This window comes from Charadrius vociferus, unplaced genomic scaffold (assembly GCF_000708025.1).
Source record: "Charadrius vociferus isolate BGI_N301 unplaced genomic scaffold, ASM70802v2 scaffold183, whole genome shotgun sequence".
NCBI lineage: Eukaryota > Metazoa > Chordata > Aves > Charadriiformes > Charadriidae > Charadrius > Charadrius vociferus.
In genome coordinates this window covers 2,566,773-2,586,776 of record NW_009648250.1, presented here as the reverse complement: position 1 = coordinate 2,586,776, position 20,004 = coordinate 2,566,773, and the positions used below count along the sequence as shown (strand labels likewise).

The 20,004-nt window shown below is 36.7% G+C and overlaps 1 protein-coding gene across 1 annotated transcript in view; it reads right to left on the bottom strand.

Annotated features, from left to right (window-relative positions):
* Nucleotides 1-20,004, bottom strand: part of AP3B1 (adaptor-related protein complex 3, beta 1 subunit) — a 151,964-nt gene that overhangs the window by 15,506 nt on the left and 116,454 nt on the right. The window contains 3 exon segments of the mRNA XM_009884240.1: nt 3,438-3,535; nt 14,072-14,156; nt 17,269-17,500. Coding sequence (XP_009882542.1) covers nt 3,438-3,535; nt 14,072-14,156; nt 17,269-17,500 — 415 coding nt within the window.

Sequence of the window (20,004 nt, the reverse complement as noted above, 5' to 3'; positions counted from 1 at the left end):
CAGCATGGTAAGCAAATGTATTGTCTCGATTGCTGAGGTGGAAAAGAACCTGGAAAGAAAAAAGGGTGCTCTAATTAAGGGGCATCAAATATGATTGCTCGTGGTAGTCAAGGGCCAGAAAATAGTAAATGTCCAACCATTTAAAGAATTAGCATCTTGCTTGTTAGGAAAACAAGTTGGATATATAAATCTTAATAAAATTAGGTAAACAATTTATTTACTTAACCAAGGTGTTTGGTTTTTGTTTGTTTTGGGGTTTTTTTTTGATTGTTTGTTTTTACTTTTTTTTAATGTGAATCAGGTACATAGTTTTTTAAAAAAGTAGACAAAATTATTTTAAAACATGTCCATAGGGGAAAAAAAATAGTCCTTATGCTTAACGTAGTTTTAACCGGCTATTTTAAAAACACCTTCATAAAAATTCTGATTAATATCCAGCTATAACAATCGCATGCCAACTTTAACATTGCTCGAAACATGAGAATTTAAGAAAACTCTAGTCAGAGCACAGAGCAGCAATTAATCTGGGTTAACTAACTGATACAATGACACATTTTTAATAATAAAAGGAAATGAATTTGGAAAAATTACACTGGTAGGCAAAAAAGTATGCTAGCTACCAGACTAGTCCTGTGCTGAACTAAGGAAAGGGGAGTTTTGCTACTGACTTTTAAAAACAGCAGACAAGTAAAAATCTGTATACACAGAGAACCCAACAGTACATGTCTCACTCATGCAGCATTGCTGCTACAGAAACCAGACTTTTCATGGGGATGTGATGTAAAACAGGGTATGAAATCCTGAAACCTGAAGATCAGTAAAAATATTTAACCAGAAAGGTAAAGAGTAGTTTGGCAATACCATTTTTACCCACTGCTTCCAAATTGTCAACTGCAACATCAACCACTAACTCAGCTGCTGCTCTGGGGAATTACCTCACCGGAGGATTCCCCAGCTCAGGAGGGAAAGGAAGGGGAAGACAGTGTAGCCAGTCTAAGCGTATCATGCGCAGCATGTGGATAAATCCAGCTTTCAAGATTCTACCGCTACCACTAGATAACCTTCACAGCTATGAATATTCAATAACTTGTCTGTTTCCCTCTCCTTATGCCATCAGGAAGAAAATGGACATATACAAATGTAAGAGACAATGCAAAACAACAGAGTGTAATTGAGTAAAGATGTTTAGCAATGAATTGTCTTCTACATAGCAGTATAATACTGGCTATTTCCTCTTTAGCATTCTTATTAGGTTACACATGCAATTTAGATGTAAAAATCTTTAAAACCCATACATATTCTCATTCTCCCCCAATATAATCTTGCATTTCTAATATTCTCCTCACTCCTTCACTAGTTTTTACCTATTTGTTTTGGTTGCAAATAAAATAAGGCATCTCCAGGTACAAGACTTGAAACACCTTACGTCCAAAAACGAAAGAAAAAAAGGGAAAAAAAAGCATGACAAGTGAAAAATAAGTTATATAAATCAGATTCATTTGGAGAATACAAACAAATCAAAGTTAAACACAAAATAGAATAATATATACCAACTTCTAAATTGCCCTGCATTTATTATTGTAATTTGGATTTTTCATTTAGCAAGATCACATAGTAATTCTCCCCAAATGCTAGCTGCTCCTAGACCTTTCTAATAAATACTTATGTAAAATTTAGCACTGAGACTTCTATTACCACGAATATTCTGAAACAGCTGATATCTATAAGAAAAAAGATGCAATAGAAAAGGTTTTTGAACCTGTGGTAAATTTGCCAGCGTCAAGTCCTGCATCAAAGAATGAATTCAGGAAGACAGAGAGAGCGATACAGAAATGCCAAGAGACCTTCATGGATTTACAAATACTTCATATAAACAAATTTTCAAATAGCTTTATTCAGAGTAGCCTTTCTGCTCTATTAAACATAGCAAACAGCTGCCAGATTTATTCAGACAAATAATCAACAACCATAGAAGTAAAATGGCAGAAGAAAAAGGAATTTTGGCAACAACTCCACAGAGGACCACAGCTATTCTCCAAGTACACTTCTTCTATGTGCTCGTGGTTCTGTATGGCCAGTCAGGAGGAAAAAAAGCCCTCAGTCACAGTAAAACATACAAAAACTCTATCAAAATATCACAAAGCAAGCAAATATAAAAGCGGGGGGTGGGTAGGGGGGGTGGGGGGTGAGAGAAGCACAGTAACCTGCCTTCCTTTCACTACAACCTCAGATACAATTTTGAGAAAGGAACAGTTTAAAATAAATGTGCCACAGCCTCATTCAATCACTCACCTTGGTTTGCTGAGCAGGTATAAAGCAGAGAGGCAGGCTTTAGCCAGCAAAGGGTAAGAACAGCAAATAAGTATCAATTGGTTAAGAAAACAAAGCACAATCCTAACTTTTCACTGCAGCCATAAGCTAACCGAAAATGATCTAAGCAATATTTAAACTACTTTCTTATTCATTCAGAAATACAAAAGCAAGAAACGCTCAAAAGCAATAATTAATAATACATAGCATTACTCATTGGTGTTCTTGACTGCTTGATGGATATACTGAGTTTCTGAGCCTTACACAGCAATGAGACGGGATCCCACGGGTATATTCTCATCTCAATATGAAGAGATTTATACATGTAAATCCCCATACATTGAGATAGATGAGTAAACACTATTACATTTGAATGCATTCAAAATGTAACTGTTTATATTTTAAAATATCCAAGAATCATATCCAAATTAAGGGTAGCAGTATGGACTGTTCCATTTAACATGTGGTCAAAGCTAAGTACAATTTTCTCTGATTATTTTGTATAAAATATTGAAGTCACTAAAAGCTCCTACGGAGGTTTCTGTTTGCACTAGCATCAGAAACTTACATTCTTTAAAGACACAACATCAGAAGAATGCAGTATATAAAAGATGTCACCTCTCTCAAACGATATTCCAACAACAGTATTTTTTCATATGAAGTGTTTGAAAGGAAAAAGATTAGAATCATCTTCAAAGTAGCTGAGGAACAGGTACAATAATAGTATTTAAAAGTAGCCGTGGAATAAAGATGAGTAAAGACAGACACCGTATCAATGTATATTTGTCTTATTTCCTTAAGCCGGGGTTCCAACTTTCTGCTTTACTGCTAGTAGGAAAGACATTCACACTTCATGATAGGTAGCCAAAACTCTCTGAGCCAAAAGACTGTTTCAGGGTAAAGGGTGGGCTTTGTGCTTTTAAAGGCACACTGAGAAGCTGTCATATACCACTGCACGTCCTTTGAAAGGTATTTTTAAACTAAATAATTAGTATCAGACTGAATACTAACAGAGATTAACACAAACAACTACACTGGAAGCACTTGCTGTACGCTTGGAAACTGAAAGGCGTGCAGCCCTTTTCTCATCCAAATACATTTACTGAAGCTGCTGAAATATTTCTCACCTTGCTCCTTCTTGAAGTCTTTCTCTGACATAGTGACAGGTAAAAGCAGTTCTCCAACAGGGGGTTGAATGTTGACATTGAAATGATCATCCTTTGTGCTGGGAAAAGAGAAATTAAAGAGAATCAACCAAGTGCTTCATAGATTTTTATATATATATATCTCTATCAGCTCCAAATTTACTATGGAATCTGTAAACAGTGTAAGAACTATCTGCGTGATTTCAATATTATTAAACCAAAAGCCTGCTAATTTCTTACATCAGAAAAGTGGATCCATTTTTTCCAGTACAAATGTAGTATTATTATGCATGCTTTTGCATTTCTGAAAATGTAGCTTTTACTCATATTAATGTTTATTTGTAATCTATAAGGCATCACACTCAAACCAAATGCTTCCAAAGAACAAATTATTATGCATTTTACTATTCCTTTAACAGAACAGTTACACACAAATTCTGTCATCAGCCACAGCTGTCCCAGAAATAGGGCTAAACATAGGAAAGGTACAGTTTCAGTCAAAAACGATTATTATTGTCTGGAAAAAATGCAAATAACCCAAACAATAAATTTGGGATTAAAAAAGAAATATCCTTCATCACTTCAATTTTGCAGCATTTTGTATATTTAAACAAAAACATACAGCATCCTGGTTGATGTAAAAGCACACTAGAAAATTGCAGAATTTGAGGCAGTTTTCATAATGGCAGAGAGTTAAAAAAATTACTGCCAGTAGTAGCATACTACTATCAAATAAAGTGAAGTAAACTTCCTCTCCCTCCGCATTAAATTCTCAGAGTCTCCAAGTATCTCCTCTTGGAGTTCCCAAATCTACAGAAACTCAAGATATATTCAATCTGCTGTGTTTGACTGACTAACTGTACCATAAGGGATTCAGCTAACAATTCCGGATTAGTACATCCAATCAGAATCTTTGTTAAGGCTTTGAGGCATGAGAAATTTTTAGAAAAGAAAACTTTTTTTTTTTTCCATATGTACCAAATAGTCAACACATATTAATTGCTGATATGCCTCAGGTATCCTACTTAAATATAAGGATACAACCATTTGAATTTCCATTAATTAATTAATATCCATGGTATTTAAACACTTGTTATTAATTTTTTTATAACTCTGCAACTTCAAAATTCTGAAGTAAAAGACTGATGGAAAAAACAGCAGTAGATCAATAATATAGAAAACATATGTGTCTCCCTCCTAAAGATGCAAGATAAGCTACCTGAAAACAGGAAAGCATTTTAGGGTCCTGTTACTTAAAATTTTAATACTTACCATAATTACCCAATTTCACAAGGAAATTCTGAGGAACTAGTGCATTCCTACTTTCTGACTTCTGATGTGCTATAATTATGCTTATGGATGCAGTCTCAAATATGAGCTTTTCAAATAAAATTCAGCATTAATGCTAACTTTGTTGAAAATTATTATTTAGTAAACATACAGTGAAGCAATCAGTTCAAACCTGGCTAATATTTCCTTTACAAAGAATCACTTACGAAGTGCTGCTTTTCAAAATTTGCTTAGCTAAAAAATTCTCACTTTTTTCCCCCTATATTACTTTAAATACCATCCATCCCTAAAGTCATTAGCATACTAAAAAAGCAGGGATTATTTGACTGGCTGGCCTGATCAACTGCACTGTAAAATAAGGAAGTAATATTTTTTTCTTTAATTTTTCCTTTGAAAACTGATCAAGAATTCCATCAGCTTAAGAGCTGAAGGAAGAGTCTTTAATCAACTGCCTCATAACTTTTTGCTGTTTATATATACTACTTGTATTATATGACTAAAACTTTTAGCAATACCTTCATTGGTATTGTTCAACTGACAGTTCAACCAATTGTTCAACCAATGTTATCTTTCATATTTAAGCAAGATGTGCACTACATAATCCAGCGTAGAACAGATAAACAGTTTTGTGTACAATGATTCATGTCCTACATTGACTGGACATGCCATTTGTACATAAACTCGACTTACAACGTCAATGATTAGATTGCTCTGAAATGCTTTTAACGGTATTTTCACAATAAGAAGGAATAAAAGCATGAACATAGCTTAGGTTTCCTATGGCTGTAACTGCTTGAGAGGACCACAGGACACCACTGCTGCTAACAAACATTCCACTTCCCTTTCCCCTATTGATTAAAAAGCTGATAGATACTCTTTGATAAACCATGAACTCTTCATAGTCTGCAAGCAGAAATTCTGATTGCTAGTTGTTCTTCAAAACCACTTTGTTCTTAATTTCACTTTAGCCAGCATCTGGTTTACTTTGCATTACTTGAATTTCAGTGTACTTCAGTAAACTCATTTTTCAGCCAGAGAAAAATCAACCTTCCTTTTATCATTCTCTTTATCACACACTTTACAGGATAAATATACAGCTTTTGTTTATTGATCTGCATCTCTTTTATTACACATTTACATTTGAGATCTAGTGATATCTAATTTAACAGAAGTAATTTCATAGTTCCATAGAACAATTCAGGTTGGAAGGGGCGTCTGGAAATCACCTGGTCCTACCTCCTGCTCAACCCAGGGACACCTGAGTTCACACTGCTCAGGGCCCTGTCCATTTGAGCTCTGAGAATCTCCAAAGGTGGAGATTTCATCAGAGATCTAATGGATAAGTTTAATAATAAAATTTAGTCTTGCAGTACAACTACATAACTTCCCCCGATACCTAGTGAACTAAATTCCAGTGTATTTAACTTATTTATGTATAATTTGAATACTATAACTAGTATAAATGATGTTTAAACAAAAAACTGCAGAATTGGTTTGAAGCTTGAACACTAACATTTAAGAATCTGGCAGACAATTGGTTCAAGCCATACTGAAACTTCTCTCAGGTGGTGTTGCTCTAACTTCCCTGGAAGATCAAGCTGAAGAAGCTCATCAAAAAAAAAAAAGAGTTTCTCAGGCAAATAAAACATAACTGGCTTAATTTTCAAAAGTTAAAGATGGTATTTTCTGGTATTAGCAAGTACAATTGAAAAGTTATCTCCTTAGTGGAACATGTATGCTTAATAAGAAGCCTAGAAGGAAGCTCTAAAAGAATCAAACAAATAGAGATGTCTGAGAACAGAACCTTGACACTAGTTCGCAAGATCTGTTTTGTATTTAATTGTAAACTTAGGGACAAATAATGTTAGACATCATTACTCTTGCTGCTGCCTTAATAAATGCTAAACTGTGCATATTGTATTTTTAAAAGACTTAAACCACTTTCATGATGTAATTCCAAAGATCACATGAATTTATCTTCAGATGTACCCAATTAAGATGAACAAATGAGAGATGATAATGCTCCCACAGGAACACAGGGAGACTTACCATCTCCGTGATAAATGACGCTGCAAGACTAACATTCAATCCTTTAGAAGATGCACAGTTTTAACTCTTCTTCAGATGGCTGCAGTGGGAGCAGCTAGCACCTGTCATTTGAAACCAGTGTCCATTTTCCTTATTCCATCTCTTTCCCTCAATTATTTATTTTTTTTAAAGGATTGGTTCCAAAGCGTTCCTGGGAAAGAACCTCACTGTCACAACAAATGACTTGAGGACAACGATGGCAATATCTTTAAAACTAATACAAATAATATTATCACTTGTAAATGAGTTCTTATGAGATTCCACCAGGGCAGTCTTTAAAGTCTTAACTTTTGAAGATTTTTAAAAATTGTTATTCTAGTAAGAGGCTGGGGAATATTCTTCTTGCTATTTATATTATCCTTTTTCATTTCACTCCTCGTAGAGTAGCTGCTTGACCCAGAATGCATCTATGCAAATCCAGCTCCCTATTTTTGTCTTGTATTCAAAAAATCTCCACAGATGATAAAAATAGGAATGGAAGAGGAAAAGCAACACACTAAGTTCCTGCAAAACATGGAATGGAGAAATATAGGAGACTTTGATCATAGTCTTGCTAAAGAAAGGAAAAGATGGCATCCTGCTTTTACAAGAAGAAAGGCCAGGTTGATAGAAGAAATGAGAGTAGATGTTCATGTCCAGCCTTGCTTTTTCCAGGTCAGTTATCTATCTTGATATATTTGCTTTCTGGAACTGGGCCAACTGACTACTTTAGAGTAATGAAGTAAAGAGAAGAGTACCAGATTGCTTGTCTTCATATCCAACATCTGTAAACAACTTAGTGATCTGCTGACAAAGCACTAGGGAAGGAAACAGCAAGAAACAAGTGAATATGAAAGTGACAGTGATGTGAAGACAGTCCTGGATCTCTAACATCAGCTTTTAATATATTCCACAACATATATCCCATAACATATTCTACTACATAATTTTAATCAGGTGCTTTTGTGCTAGCACCTACACCTGAATGCATGCTTGCACTCAATACAAATACTGACTGCTACCCAACCAATCCCCTTCATTTATTCCTCTTTGTAGGTAGAAGTTCTGCTTGGGAAGATTCCCGTATCAATGAAGAGCGAGGTAAGAGAATTTCATGCTACAAAATATCTCTTCCTTGGAAAACAAAATTTAGAGCAAAAGTTTTTATGATAAGGTAGAACCTGCACACAGCAGACTGAACAAGGTTTTCAAATCTCATTCTTAAATGAAGTAAATTCCATGAAAATGCTATATTGCTCCCTCTACAGCAACCTCTTCTGAAGTAATCAGCAAAAGGCTCATTTTATAGAGTTCAGGGCAGATGAGGTGAACAGACAGCTTTCTTTTCTATTGGCATAACAGCAGCAGAAGAGTACGTATCTCAAGGACTGGAACAGGCTGCTCAGGGAAGTGGCTGAGTCACCATCCTTGGACATATTGAAAAGATGCGTAGATGTGGCATTTAGGGACATGGTTTAGTGGTGGACTTGGGAGCGTTAGGTTTGTGGTTGGACTCGATCCTAAAGGTTTTTTTCCAACCTAAATAATTCTATGATTCTATGTACAGGATCTCAGCTCTCCTAATAACACTGGGACATAGGAAATGCCAATATAAGGTAACCAGCACATACTAGTAAAAGCCTCTGTCACGTGTCACAGTATTTTCCTATGAGCTCATTATTCTGAGCAAGAATGGAAGGCATAGAAGTTGTTGCTTTCATTCCATTTCTCATTCTTCTTGGGAGCTCTGACTATACTCTTTGCACGTAAACCTTGAGAAAACTAGGGGAAGAGATGCATGGCATAGACACGTTCCCTATGCCGAGTCATTTCAAAGAGACCTAAACAACATCCTGCCCACTTTTCAAAAGAATAGGGAGAAGGAAACAGGTCCTCTGTAAATTAATTTTATCTTCAAAGCTATGGTTCTTTCATGGTTTTGGGAAGGGCTAAGGGAATTTGGAAAAAGGGGATGAAAAGAACAGGGAAGAAGAGGTAAGGACGAGCTTCCTTCTCCAGTTCTCAGTGTTGCAAAGAGGACATCTCCCCTTCACCGTTAGTCACTCACCAGACACTTACACGAGAAGCCTCACCTCTATCCCTGGAAAGGTGATGGAACAGCTCATTCTGGATGTCATCTCTTAAGCATCTGGAGGAAAAGAAGGTTATCAGGAGTGGTCAACATGGATTCACCACGAAGAAAGCATGCTTGACCAATCTGATAGCCTTCTATGATGGAATGACTGGCTGCGTAGATGAGGGGAGAGCAGTAGAAGTTGTCCACCTTGACTTCAGCAAGGCTTTTGACACTGTCTCCCATAACATCCTCATAGGTAAGCTTAGGAAGTGCGGGTTAGACGAGTAGACACCAAGGTGGATTGAGAACTGGCTGAATGGCAGAGCTCTGAGTGTTGTGATCAGTGGTGCAGAGCGTAGTTGGAGGCTTGTAACTAGCACTGTTCCCCAGGGGTCAGTACTGAGTCTAGGCTTGTTCAACATATTAATCAATGACCTGGATGAGGGGACAGAGTGTATCCCCTCTCCAAGTTTGCTGATGATGCAAAACTGGGAGGAGTGGCTGACACACCAGAAGGCTGTGCTACCATCAGCGAGACGTGGACACACTAGACAGTTGCACCAAGAGGAACCTAATCAAGTTCAACAAGGGCAAGCATAGGGTCCTGCACCTGGGGAGGAATAACCCCATGCGCCAGTACAGGTTAGGGGCTGACCTGCTGGAAAGCAGCTCTGCAGAAAGGGACCTGGAAGTCCTGGCGGACAAGTCAACCATGAACCAGTAATGTGCCCTTGTGGCCAAGAGGGCCAATGGTATCCTGGGGTGCATTAAGAAGAGTGGGTTGAGCGGGGTTATCCTCCCCCTCTACTCTCCCCTGCTGAGGCCACATCTGCAGTACTGTGTTCAGTTCTGGGCTCCCCAGTTCAAGAAAGACAAGGAACTACTGGAGAGAGTCCAGCAGAGGGCTACAAAGATGATCAAGGGACTGGAGCATCTTTCTTACGAGGAAAGGCTGAGAGACCTGGGTCTGTTTAGCCTGGAGAAGAGAAGACTGAGAGTGGATCTCATCAATGCTTATAAATATCTAAAGGGCGATTGCCAAGAGGGTGGGGCCAGACTCTTTTTCAGCGGTGCCTGGCGACAGGACAAGAGACAATAGGCACACACTGGAACACAGGAAATTCCATCTGAACATGAGGAAAAGCTTCTTTACTTTGAGGGTGGCAGAGCACCGGAACAGGCTGACCAGAGAGGTTGTAGAGTCTCCAACTCTGGAGATATTCAAAACCCACCTGGACACGATTCTGTCCAACCTGCTCTAGGTGAACCTGATTTGGCGGGGGGTTGGACTAGAAGTTCTCCAGAGGTCCCTTCCAACCCCTACTATTCTGTGATTTGCCTACCAGGTTTTACGAATGCATACAGCAATACGAAATGCCAAACACATGTACACAAAATAGGATAAAGGCATGTATATGCTGCAACCCTCTGTCTATTCTCGCCTTTCTTCTCTAGGGATTCAGATGTCTTCATTCCAAGGATCCAATACCAAATTCTGACATGGCAACTCTCCTAAATCTTTCTACAGACATCTAAGGAAATTGGTAAGCTGTAAGAAAGACCTGAGAATATCTGAAAATTAGAGACACCCAAGACAATAAAGATAAAATAAGAGACAGTGGTAGGATTCTCAAGATGGTGATTACTAGGAGCTCAAGGATTCAAGAGAAAACACACTGATATGGAAATGCATAAAATCTGACAAGGAAAAAAAATAGAATTCTACAGTCAGCCTGTAAAGTCAAGGATCCATTCCAACCTTTCCTCTGCTCACTGATGCCTACCTGCCTAGCAAAGACTGAGGTCTCTTACTGGGATGGTGAATATACTAATGCTTAACTAGGACTCAACAAGCTACCAGACTACCTTGCATGTGAGTTATCCAACAACAAATTTCATTACACTTCTAAGTTGTGTATATCCTGCTTGCAGAATCTGAACAAAGTAACCCAAAAAGAAGGAGTAACACAAAAATCTTTTACAAGACTAAGTTCCTCCATTTATTTCTCTTTAACTTTCTGCTTGAGAGGCATTATCGTGCAGAACACCAGTGTGACTGAAGTAGTGTGCCTCTCCAAGGAGATGGCACAAGAAAAATAGCAATGAAGAGATGTTCTCCTTAAGAGTACATAGTGTGAGCGTCCTAATACATGTTCTAAATAAACGCATTAGGCAAAATTTTCAAGTTAAGGCATTTCATCTCTTTTTAATTAGATGTGTGATCTTAGTAAGCTTTGCTTAATAAAAATAATATTTACAAGGGAGGTCTTTCAAAGCTCAGCCCTCCAAATCCCTCTCTGTGATGCAGTTTCTCCTTCATTGTCCTTGATTTGTACAACAAATTTGGAAGGAGATTTAAATATTTTATTACTCATTCTAGTTTTTTTCTTTATACAGCTTGTATTTATTGAACAACTACTACAACAGCACATCCCCAAGCAGAAAGGTAGTGTTTGCTATGCAAAACACACAGTCCATGATTGGCATCTAAGACCAATTGATCTACCCATTACCACTATCTCCCTACCCCCACAAGCTTTACTACAAAGCTATTGATTTAAACACTGCCGATCGGTTTCCATTTTCTGATTTTGGGCAGGCCAATTAAGAAAGTGAGTAATTGTGATTACACTGCTTCAGGATCAATTACATTTGATGCAAGACAAAGTGCTCCTCTTAGAACAACGTAAAGAAAATGATTATGATCAGGAACACTTTACTGCTGAACATGCTTCTAACAAAAATGCAAAACAACTGACAATGTCTTTCATAAAGATATGTTACCAGGAAATATAAGAATATCGACACGTTTGTGTGCACAGTATTTCAACTACATTTTGACAAACTTCTACAAGTCATTCTTCCTTTTGGATAAAAGCTTTTTAAGAAGTATGACAAGGTAAAAAGGCTGCAGCTGAGTTCTCTGAAACATCACCCCCGAAACATCCCACCGCACAATTTCTTCAGTGATATTGAACATCAGTAGGATTTTGAACAATACATGTTTTAACAGCAAAATAGCAAATTTAATGCAAAGAACATTTTACCTATTTTTATACCATTTTCTAAGAATGAGTGTCAAAGAGACAAGGCCTTATCAATCAGCAAAGGAACAAAGTAAGCAATTCCTATTCTTAATTTAATTTTAAACTTAGCTTGAGCTTTGTCATTGGACTCACATTGTCCAAATCATTAAAATGAATACACCGCTGAGGTCTGAGGCAAATCTATTTACAGTGATGTTACTCATAGTCTGGTTGGTGTTCAGGAATATTGATCTGTCTTGTTTGTCTAATAGGAAAATAATAAACAATTACTAGGCAATGTTGGAGAAAGTAATCAGTTTTTATATATCACTAATACAGCAGACCTCCCAAAACATAAAGGTGATGATCTGCATAAAATCAATGTGTTATGCTACATTGCTTATCCTCATCACTGCTAAGATTCTTAGCAATAAATGATATAAGTTTAGAATTAAATCATTAGCATACTGAAAATATGTACTTGAAAGAAAAATATCCTCTCTATTTAAAAAAGAATGTTCTTATTTTATAAACTGAGCATATTTTATTTAAAAAAACCCAAAATATGTTTAGGGACAGAGAACCTTTCATTTTGAAGAAATTAAAAAATTGCATTGCCTAGAAGGGAACCTCGCCTCCCAAACAAACACAGCATCAAGCAACAGTTCAAAGCTGTTTCCAAATTTCAGCAAACAGAATACGGACCAGCATGATGTGCGTGAACTACATGCTGCAGACATCTTGCTGGAGGTACTAATATCTTCAAAATGACTACACATGAGCATCCATTGTACAGGAAAAGGTTTAAGGAGGGAGGGGGGAGGGAGAATCAATATTAAAACCTCCTTGCCCCTAGAACAAGAAATTTTATTTTAACAGTGGTTCTTTTGGAGTCACTTGGGTACATCTCTGTCTTTAATAACCTGTAAGTTGTGCAATCTGTGCTTGGTACTAGTACACTAAAATGTCTACAAGATTCAAGAAAGGGGTACAGAGCTTTCTCAAAGGGCTTCCCCTAAACTGTTATGCATCAACGTGAAAGTCTATTCAGTATCCTTTTTTGTGCAGAATATAGAAAGTGGTGCTTCTTGCAACAAAATAGGTAAAAAAATCATTATTTCAAAATACGGTAAAAAAAAAAAAGCATTGTGCAGATCTATTTTGTGCCTTTGCATAGTTTCAAAGACTATACAAGCCTAAATAGCTCTTAAAAGAAAGTGTCTAGCTTTCCCCCATTTGCTCATTCCTAACGTTTGGACACTGCTACTCTAAGTTTTCCCTGATTTCAAATGCCAGTTAATAACAGAGTTCTCACTGGGTTAACAGGTTCCCTGCTAGCCTAGAATGCAACAGGAACTCATACAAAAGAGGATCTTGAATGTGCCAATAATGAGCATAAAAAGCGTAAATCAAGTATATAAGACAAAATCTAGCTGGCCAGCCAGTTACTTGTTTTCATTCTCCTTCTAATCATTTAAAAGAATCTACAGCATAAAGAATAAGCTTCTTTGGTCAGCAAATTTTGGGGTTGGTTTCACGCAGTCATGTTACATAGATCACAAACACCCACCATAAGCACTCAAGGTACTAAAATTGCTCACACTATGTGCTTTTTTGATTTGCGATTTCTTACAAGGAAGAACACACACAAAACACTCCAGCAGACTAGTCAGACCTGACTGCTCCCTTCACGGTGGTGTTATTAAGAAGAATCCCAAGAATACAGAGGGAAAATAAAAATAAAGCTCAGGAACAGAGAAGTAATTCTAAATTGGAAGACAAGTTCATGCTTCTACTTGGTATCATTTACACCAAGGGAAATACAGAACCTCCAAAACACAACCTGTCAAAGAGTTTTTGAACTTATACATGTGATTTCAAACCTAGATTTGAGCTTACCATGAAATTTTTGGTTTCAGAAGCAAGTGCTAAAAAATTTGGAAGAGCGAAACTGAATCATTGTCACAGTAAAACGAAACACTAATTATGTCTTATTTCTCCAAAAACATCTTGAGTATACATCATGTTGTGAACTGTTGTTCAATTCTTTAAATATTTAATAAGCAGCAAGTCTGCTACTGCCAAGTAAACTTGCAGTATACCCTACTTCTGCCTTCCAAGAGCAAAAAAATTACCCTCCGTCCCCAAGAACTCACCATAACTGGAAACTGGCTGTCTGAGTAGAATCACAGAAGTCAATACCCATTGAAACGGTAATGGATCCTGCAGGCTCCAGGCATTCTACGTGAAAAAATTTTGAGCAGGTAAAATATTCACGCAAAGCAACAGAAGACCCCAGATGTAAACCCCCAAACCTCACATAATTAGAAAACCTATATTAAAAAAAAACTCCATCAAAAAGGGCCAATACTTGCAGTTTAATTTCAAGTAGGCATCAACCAAATGTCACACTTGCATGTTTAAGTGTCTTGGATTCCCCTTCCCCACAGCTGGTGTGGTTGGGTTCTGCCTGAGACCTTGTACGCCATGGATTGGAGCCTGAACTATCAATGCTCAGCAATGTGGCAGAGCTGAACGTGTGTGTGGCAGCCTTTGGCAGCAGATTCAAAAATCCTTGATCACCTCCTGGCATCCAAGAAGAGAAGACAAGAGGAAATGGCCTCAAGTTACGCCAGGGAAATTTTAGATTGGATATAAAGAAAAATTTCTTCACCAAAAGGGTTATCAAACACTGAAAAAGGCTGCCCAGGGATGTGATGGAGTCGCCATCCCTGGAGGTATTTGAAACACGTGTAGGCGTGGTGCCGAGGGACATGGTTTAGCGGTGGATGTGGCGGTGTTAGGTTGATGGTTGGACTCAATGATCTTAAAGGTCCCTTCCAACCTAGATTGTTCTATGATTCTATGAAATGTTGCCATTTCAATCTTACAACCCTACCATCAACAAAATAAGGACTTTTATAACAAAAGCTAGGAAAATTATTTATAGAAAAAAATACATTGAAGTTAAATCCTTTTACTTGTGTACAGATCCAGCACTGAGATTTCATTTTCAGTAACACCAGTTTGCAAATTTAGTTAATAAATAGTAAAACACAACAAATATTAATAAAATTTAAACGACTACACACAGTAATGGAAAAAGTGCTGAACTTAAAATATTGCATAATTAGTGTGGTTTACTTATTTCTCAATATTCCACCTGCATTAGTTATGGAAGGGAGCAGAAAGATTATTAACCCAAATGAAAGACAATTTTATGCTTTACATAAGTGCAGACTGAGGCATTTCTAAAATCAAGGTATCAAGAGACATGGTCATTCTTAGTTTCTTGCCTATATCACTATACTGCTTCTTCCATGTTGTAGAGATAGGGCTTTGTTTTGGAAGGCAGAAAAGCTCTTTTTTTACATAAGAAGGAGATACTAAAAACAAGCATTGGAACAGAGTTTGACTTCTCAAGATTACAAGAAAGAAAACCTAAAAGCACAGTTAAAAGGCAGGGATTAAAAAATGATTGTGCAGGCAGAAAAATGTCTAATTTCCAGTTTATTCATTAATGTATCTGATGCTTTTCAGGAAGTGAAGCGTAGACAGCTGTTCCATGATAAAAGCAAACAAAATTTAACTATATCAAGATTTAGTTTGGATAGAGATAGAAAACACGGAGGTGATGCAATTAGGCAAAGACTAAACTAATACTAGGGAATGAATAGAAAACAAAGTGTTTCAAGAAAAGAAGTCTGTGTAAAGCATCAAAAGATTACAGAATCCAGCTCAAATTCAGACTAAACTTTACAAAAGTCTTTGAGCTTAATGTTTTCAAATGGGGTTTCAAATGCACCTAGCCAACAAGGAAATACTGCGCACAGGGACTTAGGTGAAATAATTTGGCCCACTTCTACTGGCAAATTCAGGACAATGTTTTTTACATGACAGAAGTGAATGCTACTGTTCACTGACTACTATTGTGAGTACAGTATCACCTAGGATATAGTAATCCTATAGGATTACTAGTTTTCCTCTGGTAAGTTTTTGTGATTTTATTACCTTTGATGTTTAAAGGAAATGATATAAAATTAGGGTGATGGTCAAAACTAACTTGAAATTGGAACTCTGTGCTGGACTTCTTATCTTGAGGAATAAATACTAGACAGTTCACTAAACACAAAATTTAATGTATTTCCTAAAAGTAACTGCCTTGATCAAGTATGTATCATTATCAAAATGCAAATGTTTCCAAAATTTTAACTTTGAAATAAACTGTAGCATTGTACAATTGCTTTTGTAGCTATTTGGTTTAAATCTGTATAGCTTTTCAAATGTTAAAAAAATGAGTATTTCAATGGCATAGAGCAATTTAATACCAAACACCTTTTAAATACTGAAATCTTTACTTCACTTTTGTGCTTTCAGAACTTGTTTCTGTATTCTTCTAACATGATATGGATTCACATAGTAATGTAGCTCATTAAAAGAGAAGAAATGCATCTAAAGTACAGGAGCTTGTGTCAAAAAGGAGCGTGCCTGTCCTTTCCATTTCTGTTATGAAATAGAGACATTTTTGTTCCTTCAGATTATAACACAATGTCCAAAACGAAAGATCTGCTGAGAAAAGAAAGCAAGTTGTATGCACAGGTACTACCTTTGAATAAAAGTTGCTATGATCTGTGTTCTTCTTTCTCAGGTTTCCTACTCTTCCTAACTAACAGAAATTTAGATAAAAAAACCCAACTCAGTGAGAAGGTAGAGAGTAAAACAATTTAGTTTAGGATTGACTACAGCATTGCTTTCTACCTAGTCTAAGTAGCCACACTTTGTGGAAGTATGGTAGATGCAAACTGGACTAGAACGGACACTTCCACTCCCCTGTCAAAAGCTCACACAGGAAATGAGAAAGCTCTGAGACACCAAACTAAATAATACACCTACAAATGTTCTTTAAAGCTTGGCAAGAAAATCATTGTGAACGTATAAATCAAAACCTTATTCTTAATAGTAGTCTGCTACAGCCATTCTGGACTAAGGCTGTAAGAGAATTAAAGTTTGTGGGGAGACAGAAAAATTTTATTACATCAACTGGAATTGATACAATATAATTGATATTTGAACAAGCAGGTAAGCTTGTAGGCATGGAAGTTCCGATCTATGCAGTTATTTTTGAAGTCAAATACAAGTAGGAGAAAGCTGAATTAAATTTTTTGTTAAAATCAGATTATCTAAGACAGGACAGTTACATGAGTGTGTGCATGTATGTATACATCCATACACATATATATGTGTATACATACATATATATAGGTATACATATGACTACGCAGAAACACTTTCCTATATGTGAAAATCTGGAAAAGATTAAGATTCTGTATTTATAAAGATAGGATATGATTACCTATTGGATTAAACTCATGCATCCTCATGCCTGGAGGTAATTTCTTCTCCCCAATGTGAATATTCTCTATCTTCTGATCAGTTGTATTTGTTATTGTCACTTGCACAGATACCATACGATCACCGAAAATGCCCGGCTGTCTTGAGAAGTGATAATGAGCTGCTAATCCTTTTCCACTCATTCGATGAAGCAGTTCATGTGTTTTTGTTGGCACAGAGACTTGGGTAGTGACCTGTTAAGTACAAAACAACAGTTGGTGAATGGTGTAAGCAAAGAACAGACAAAATGACAATTAAATATTGCACTTTTCACTCAGCTAGAGTGCCTGCTTTGTAGTCAGAATTTCAGTGAACTAGAAACATAAATGCGTAAACAAATTGCAGTAATAGACATCAGATAGCAGAGCCTAAAAATAACGTTTCTGGTGCTGAGAAATAGCAGCTTTAACTTTGTTGTATTTGCCTCACTTTCCATTATAAATCTGTGTTCAATATTTTAACTCTACAGTTATCCATTAAATTATTGGAGGTTTTTTTTAAGAGTTACAGTTCAAATAATTATGTTGTTTCCAACAAGAAGTCTCTCTCTGTTCTTTGCATCAGAACTCAAGGGTGATCCCAAGCCCACTGCGTACTGTGAAAGTATAGTGAGAAATTGTCTTCTTCTCCTGTTAAAACCACAAAAAATGTTGCCTAACAATTACACCAGTCGAATACTAAAACCACAGTTGTATAGAGCAGATGAATGTTCCCACTTTTTTAATAGTCTCGCTGCCACAAGCAATAAGAGAAATCCCAAGGATGTTTGGGTCCATTCTATCCTGAAGAAGTAGCATGAATAAAAGACATTCAGTGCACAAACAAATTCCCAGAAGTTACTGCTGATAAGGAAATCCGTAATCATGAGCTCAAAAGTGCAGAAGTAAGGAATATGCAGAAAAATGCAGAAAAGTGAATTTGAATTCTTTAAACAAGTTTTAAGGAAAGGCTAGGCAATTACACGAAAAGTAACACCACACAAACGGAATACGGAGGTTGGAAAAGCCAAACGCTCAGCACAAAAATCCCATTTGTCTGGTCAATGCACTATGAGCACTATGAACTTTATACTATATCTGATAGATATATCTGTTTATCTGTTTCCACTGATGAGTGTCCGCCTTCTCTTGCCCTACCCACAGCCCTGAATGTGTAACTAAGTGAAAGAGACAACTGCAAATAGAAGGATGTATAGGACTCCAAGCAGCTAAGCAAGGAGAACGGGCTTTTATCTTGCCTTCCGTACAAAACACTTACAGGTTGCTACACTTTCCTGACCACCACATTTAACATCGAGGGGCTGATCTGAAGACTTAGTGATCACTTCCAGTAATAAAAGAAGCTGGTAAGAGCTGGGATTTAAACCCACAAGGTGTTACAGCAATGGGAGAGTATCTGGAAAACATAAGGCTGTAAAGAATCCAGTCGAAAAACTTTAGAAGTTAGCGAGCACATAACAAACTTAATCTTCATCTCTGAGCACCAGTTTCTGAGCTGGAAAACCAGGCTAGTAATATCCATCATCTCAAATGAGTATCTGTAAAGATCAGCTAATAAATGTTTAGAAGTGTAAGCATTACATTGATGAAACCTGAAGAAAACTACATGAGGAACTGAGTGAGTTTGTATTCAGAGGTGGCTTTGGAAGGTGCATTAAATTTCACAATATCATACTGAATGAAGAACAAATAATGAAGGAAAAAGGGAAGAAAGGGTTCACATCCCCTCAAAACTCAACCACTATGTGACCGTAATTAAAATAACACATACAGGACATGATCGATCAAACACCTCTGCAAAAATTTCCACATCAGATTTCACTTTCAACTTCTTACCTCGTTTTTCTTTCTCTAATACACACAACCTCTGGTATCAGACGTTTTAGAAACAAATTAGTAATTTACTAGTAACCTTCAGTATGAAGACTACAGGCAGTTTCAGAATATGTCTGAACTGAGGAAACTCCACAACCCCAACTTTGAATCTGTACAATATATTGATACTTTTAAAGTAAATTGGTGAGGTTCATACCTTTTCTTCCCCCTAAAAAGACAATGTAAAGTTCTCAGGGACAACATTTTTAGTTGTCCAATATGATCAGAAGAAAATACAGCTGTTTACAATAGAACACATAGCCAAATATTTAAACTTCTGTCCCTCGTCAAATAATAGTAGCAATGCCACTTGAAGAATACAGTCACCATATTTTTAAATGGAGTCAATTCTTTTGGTCCAATTACTGATCTCTGACAAGCATGAAAACATCTAATACTTCTGTCCAAGAACACAATTCAGTGAAATTTTACAAAACCCATACTGACCAGGTATCTTTTTACTCCAGTGCCATTTTACATGCATAAATATATGATAAAATTAGGGTTACTTCTATGTAGCTTATCTTTAAATTATATTTATAAAATAGTGACTCCTGTGACAAGATTTCTGACTAATGCAAAATGAATGGGAAAAGGACGAATTGCATGGACCTTCACAGTTCAAAATTCAAAACATCTTTGAGTACTAAACCCAAATTTTAATAGATTAATACTCTGCTTAGTTTTCTAGAAATAATTAATCGACAAGGTAGAACTTCAAAAACCAACTCAGTTGTCAGGAAATAAGAAAGGTACTTTGAATAATAAATATCTTATTGGTCCATAAAGACAATAGCAGTAATAAGTTATTAACAGAGTCATAC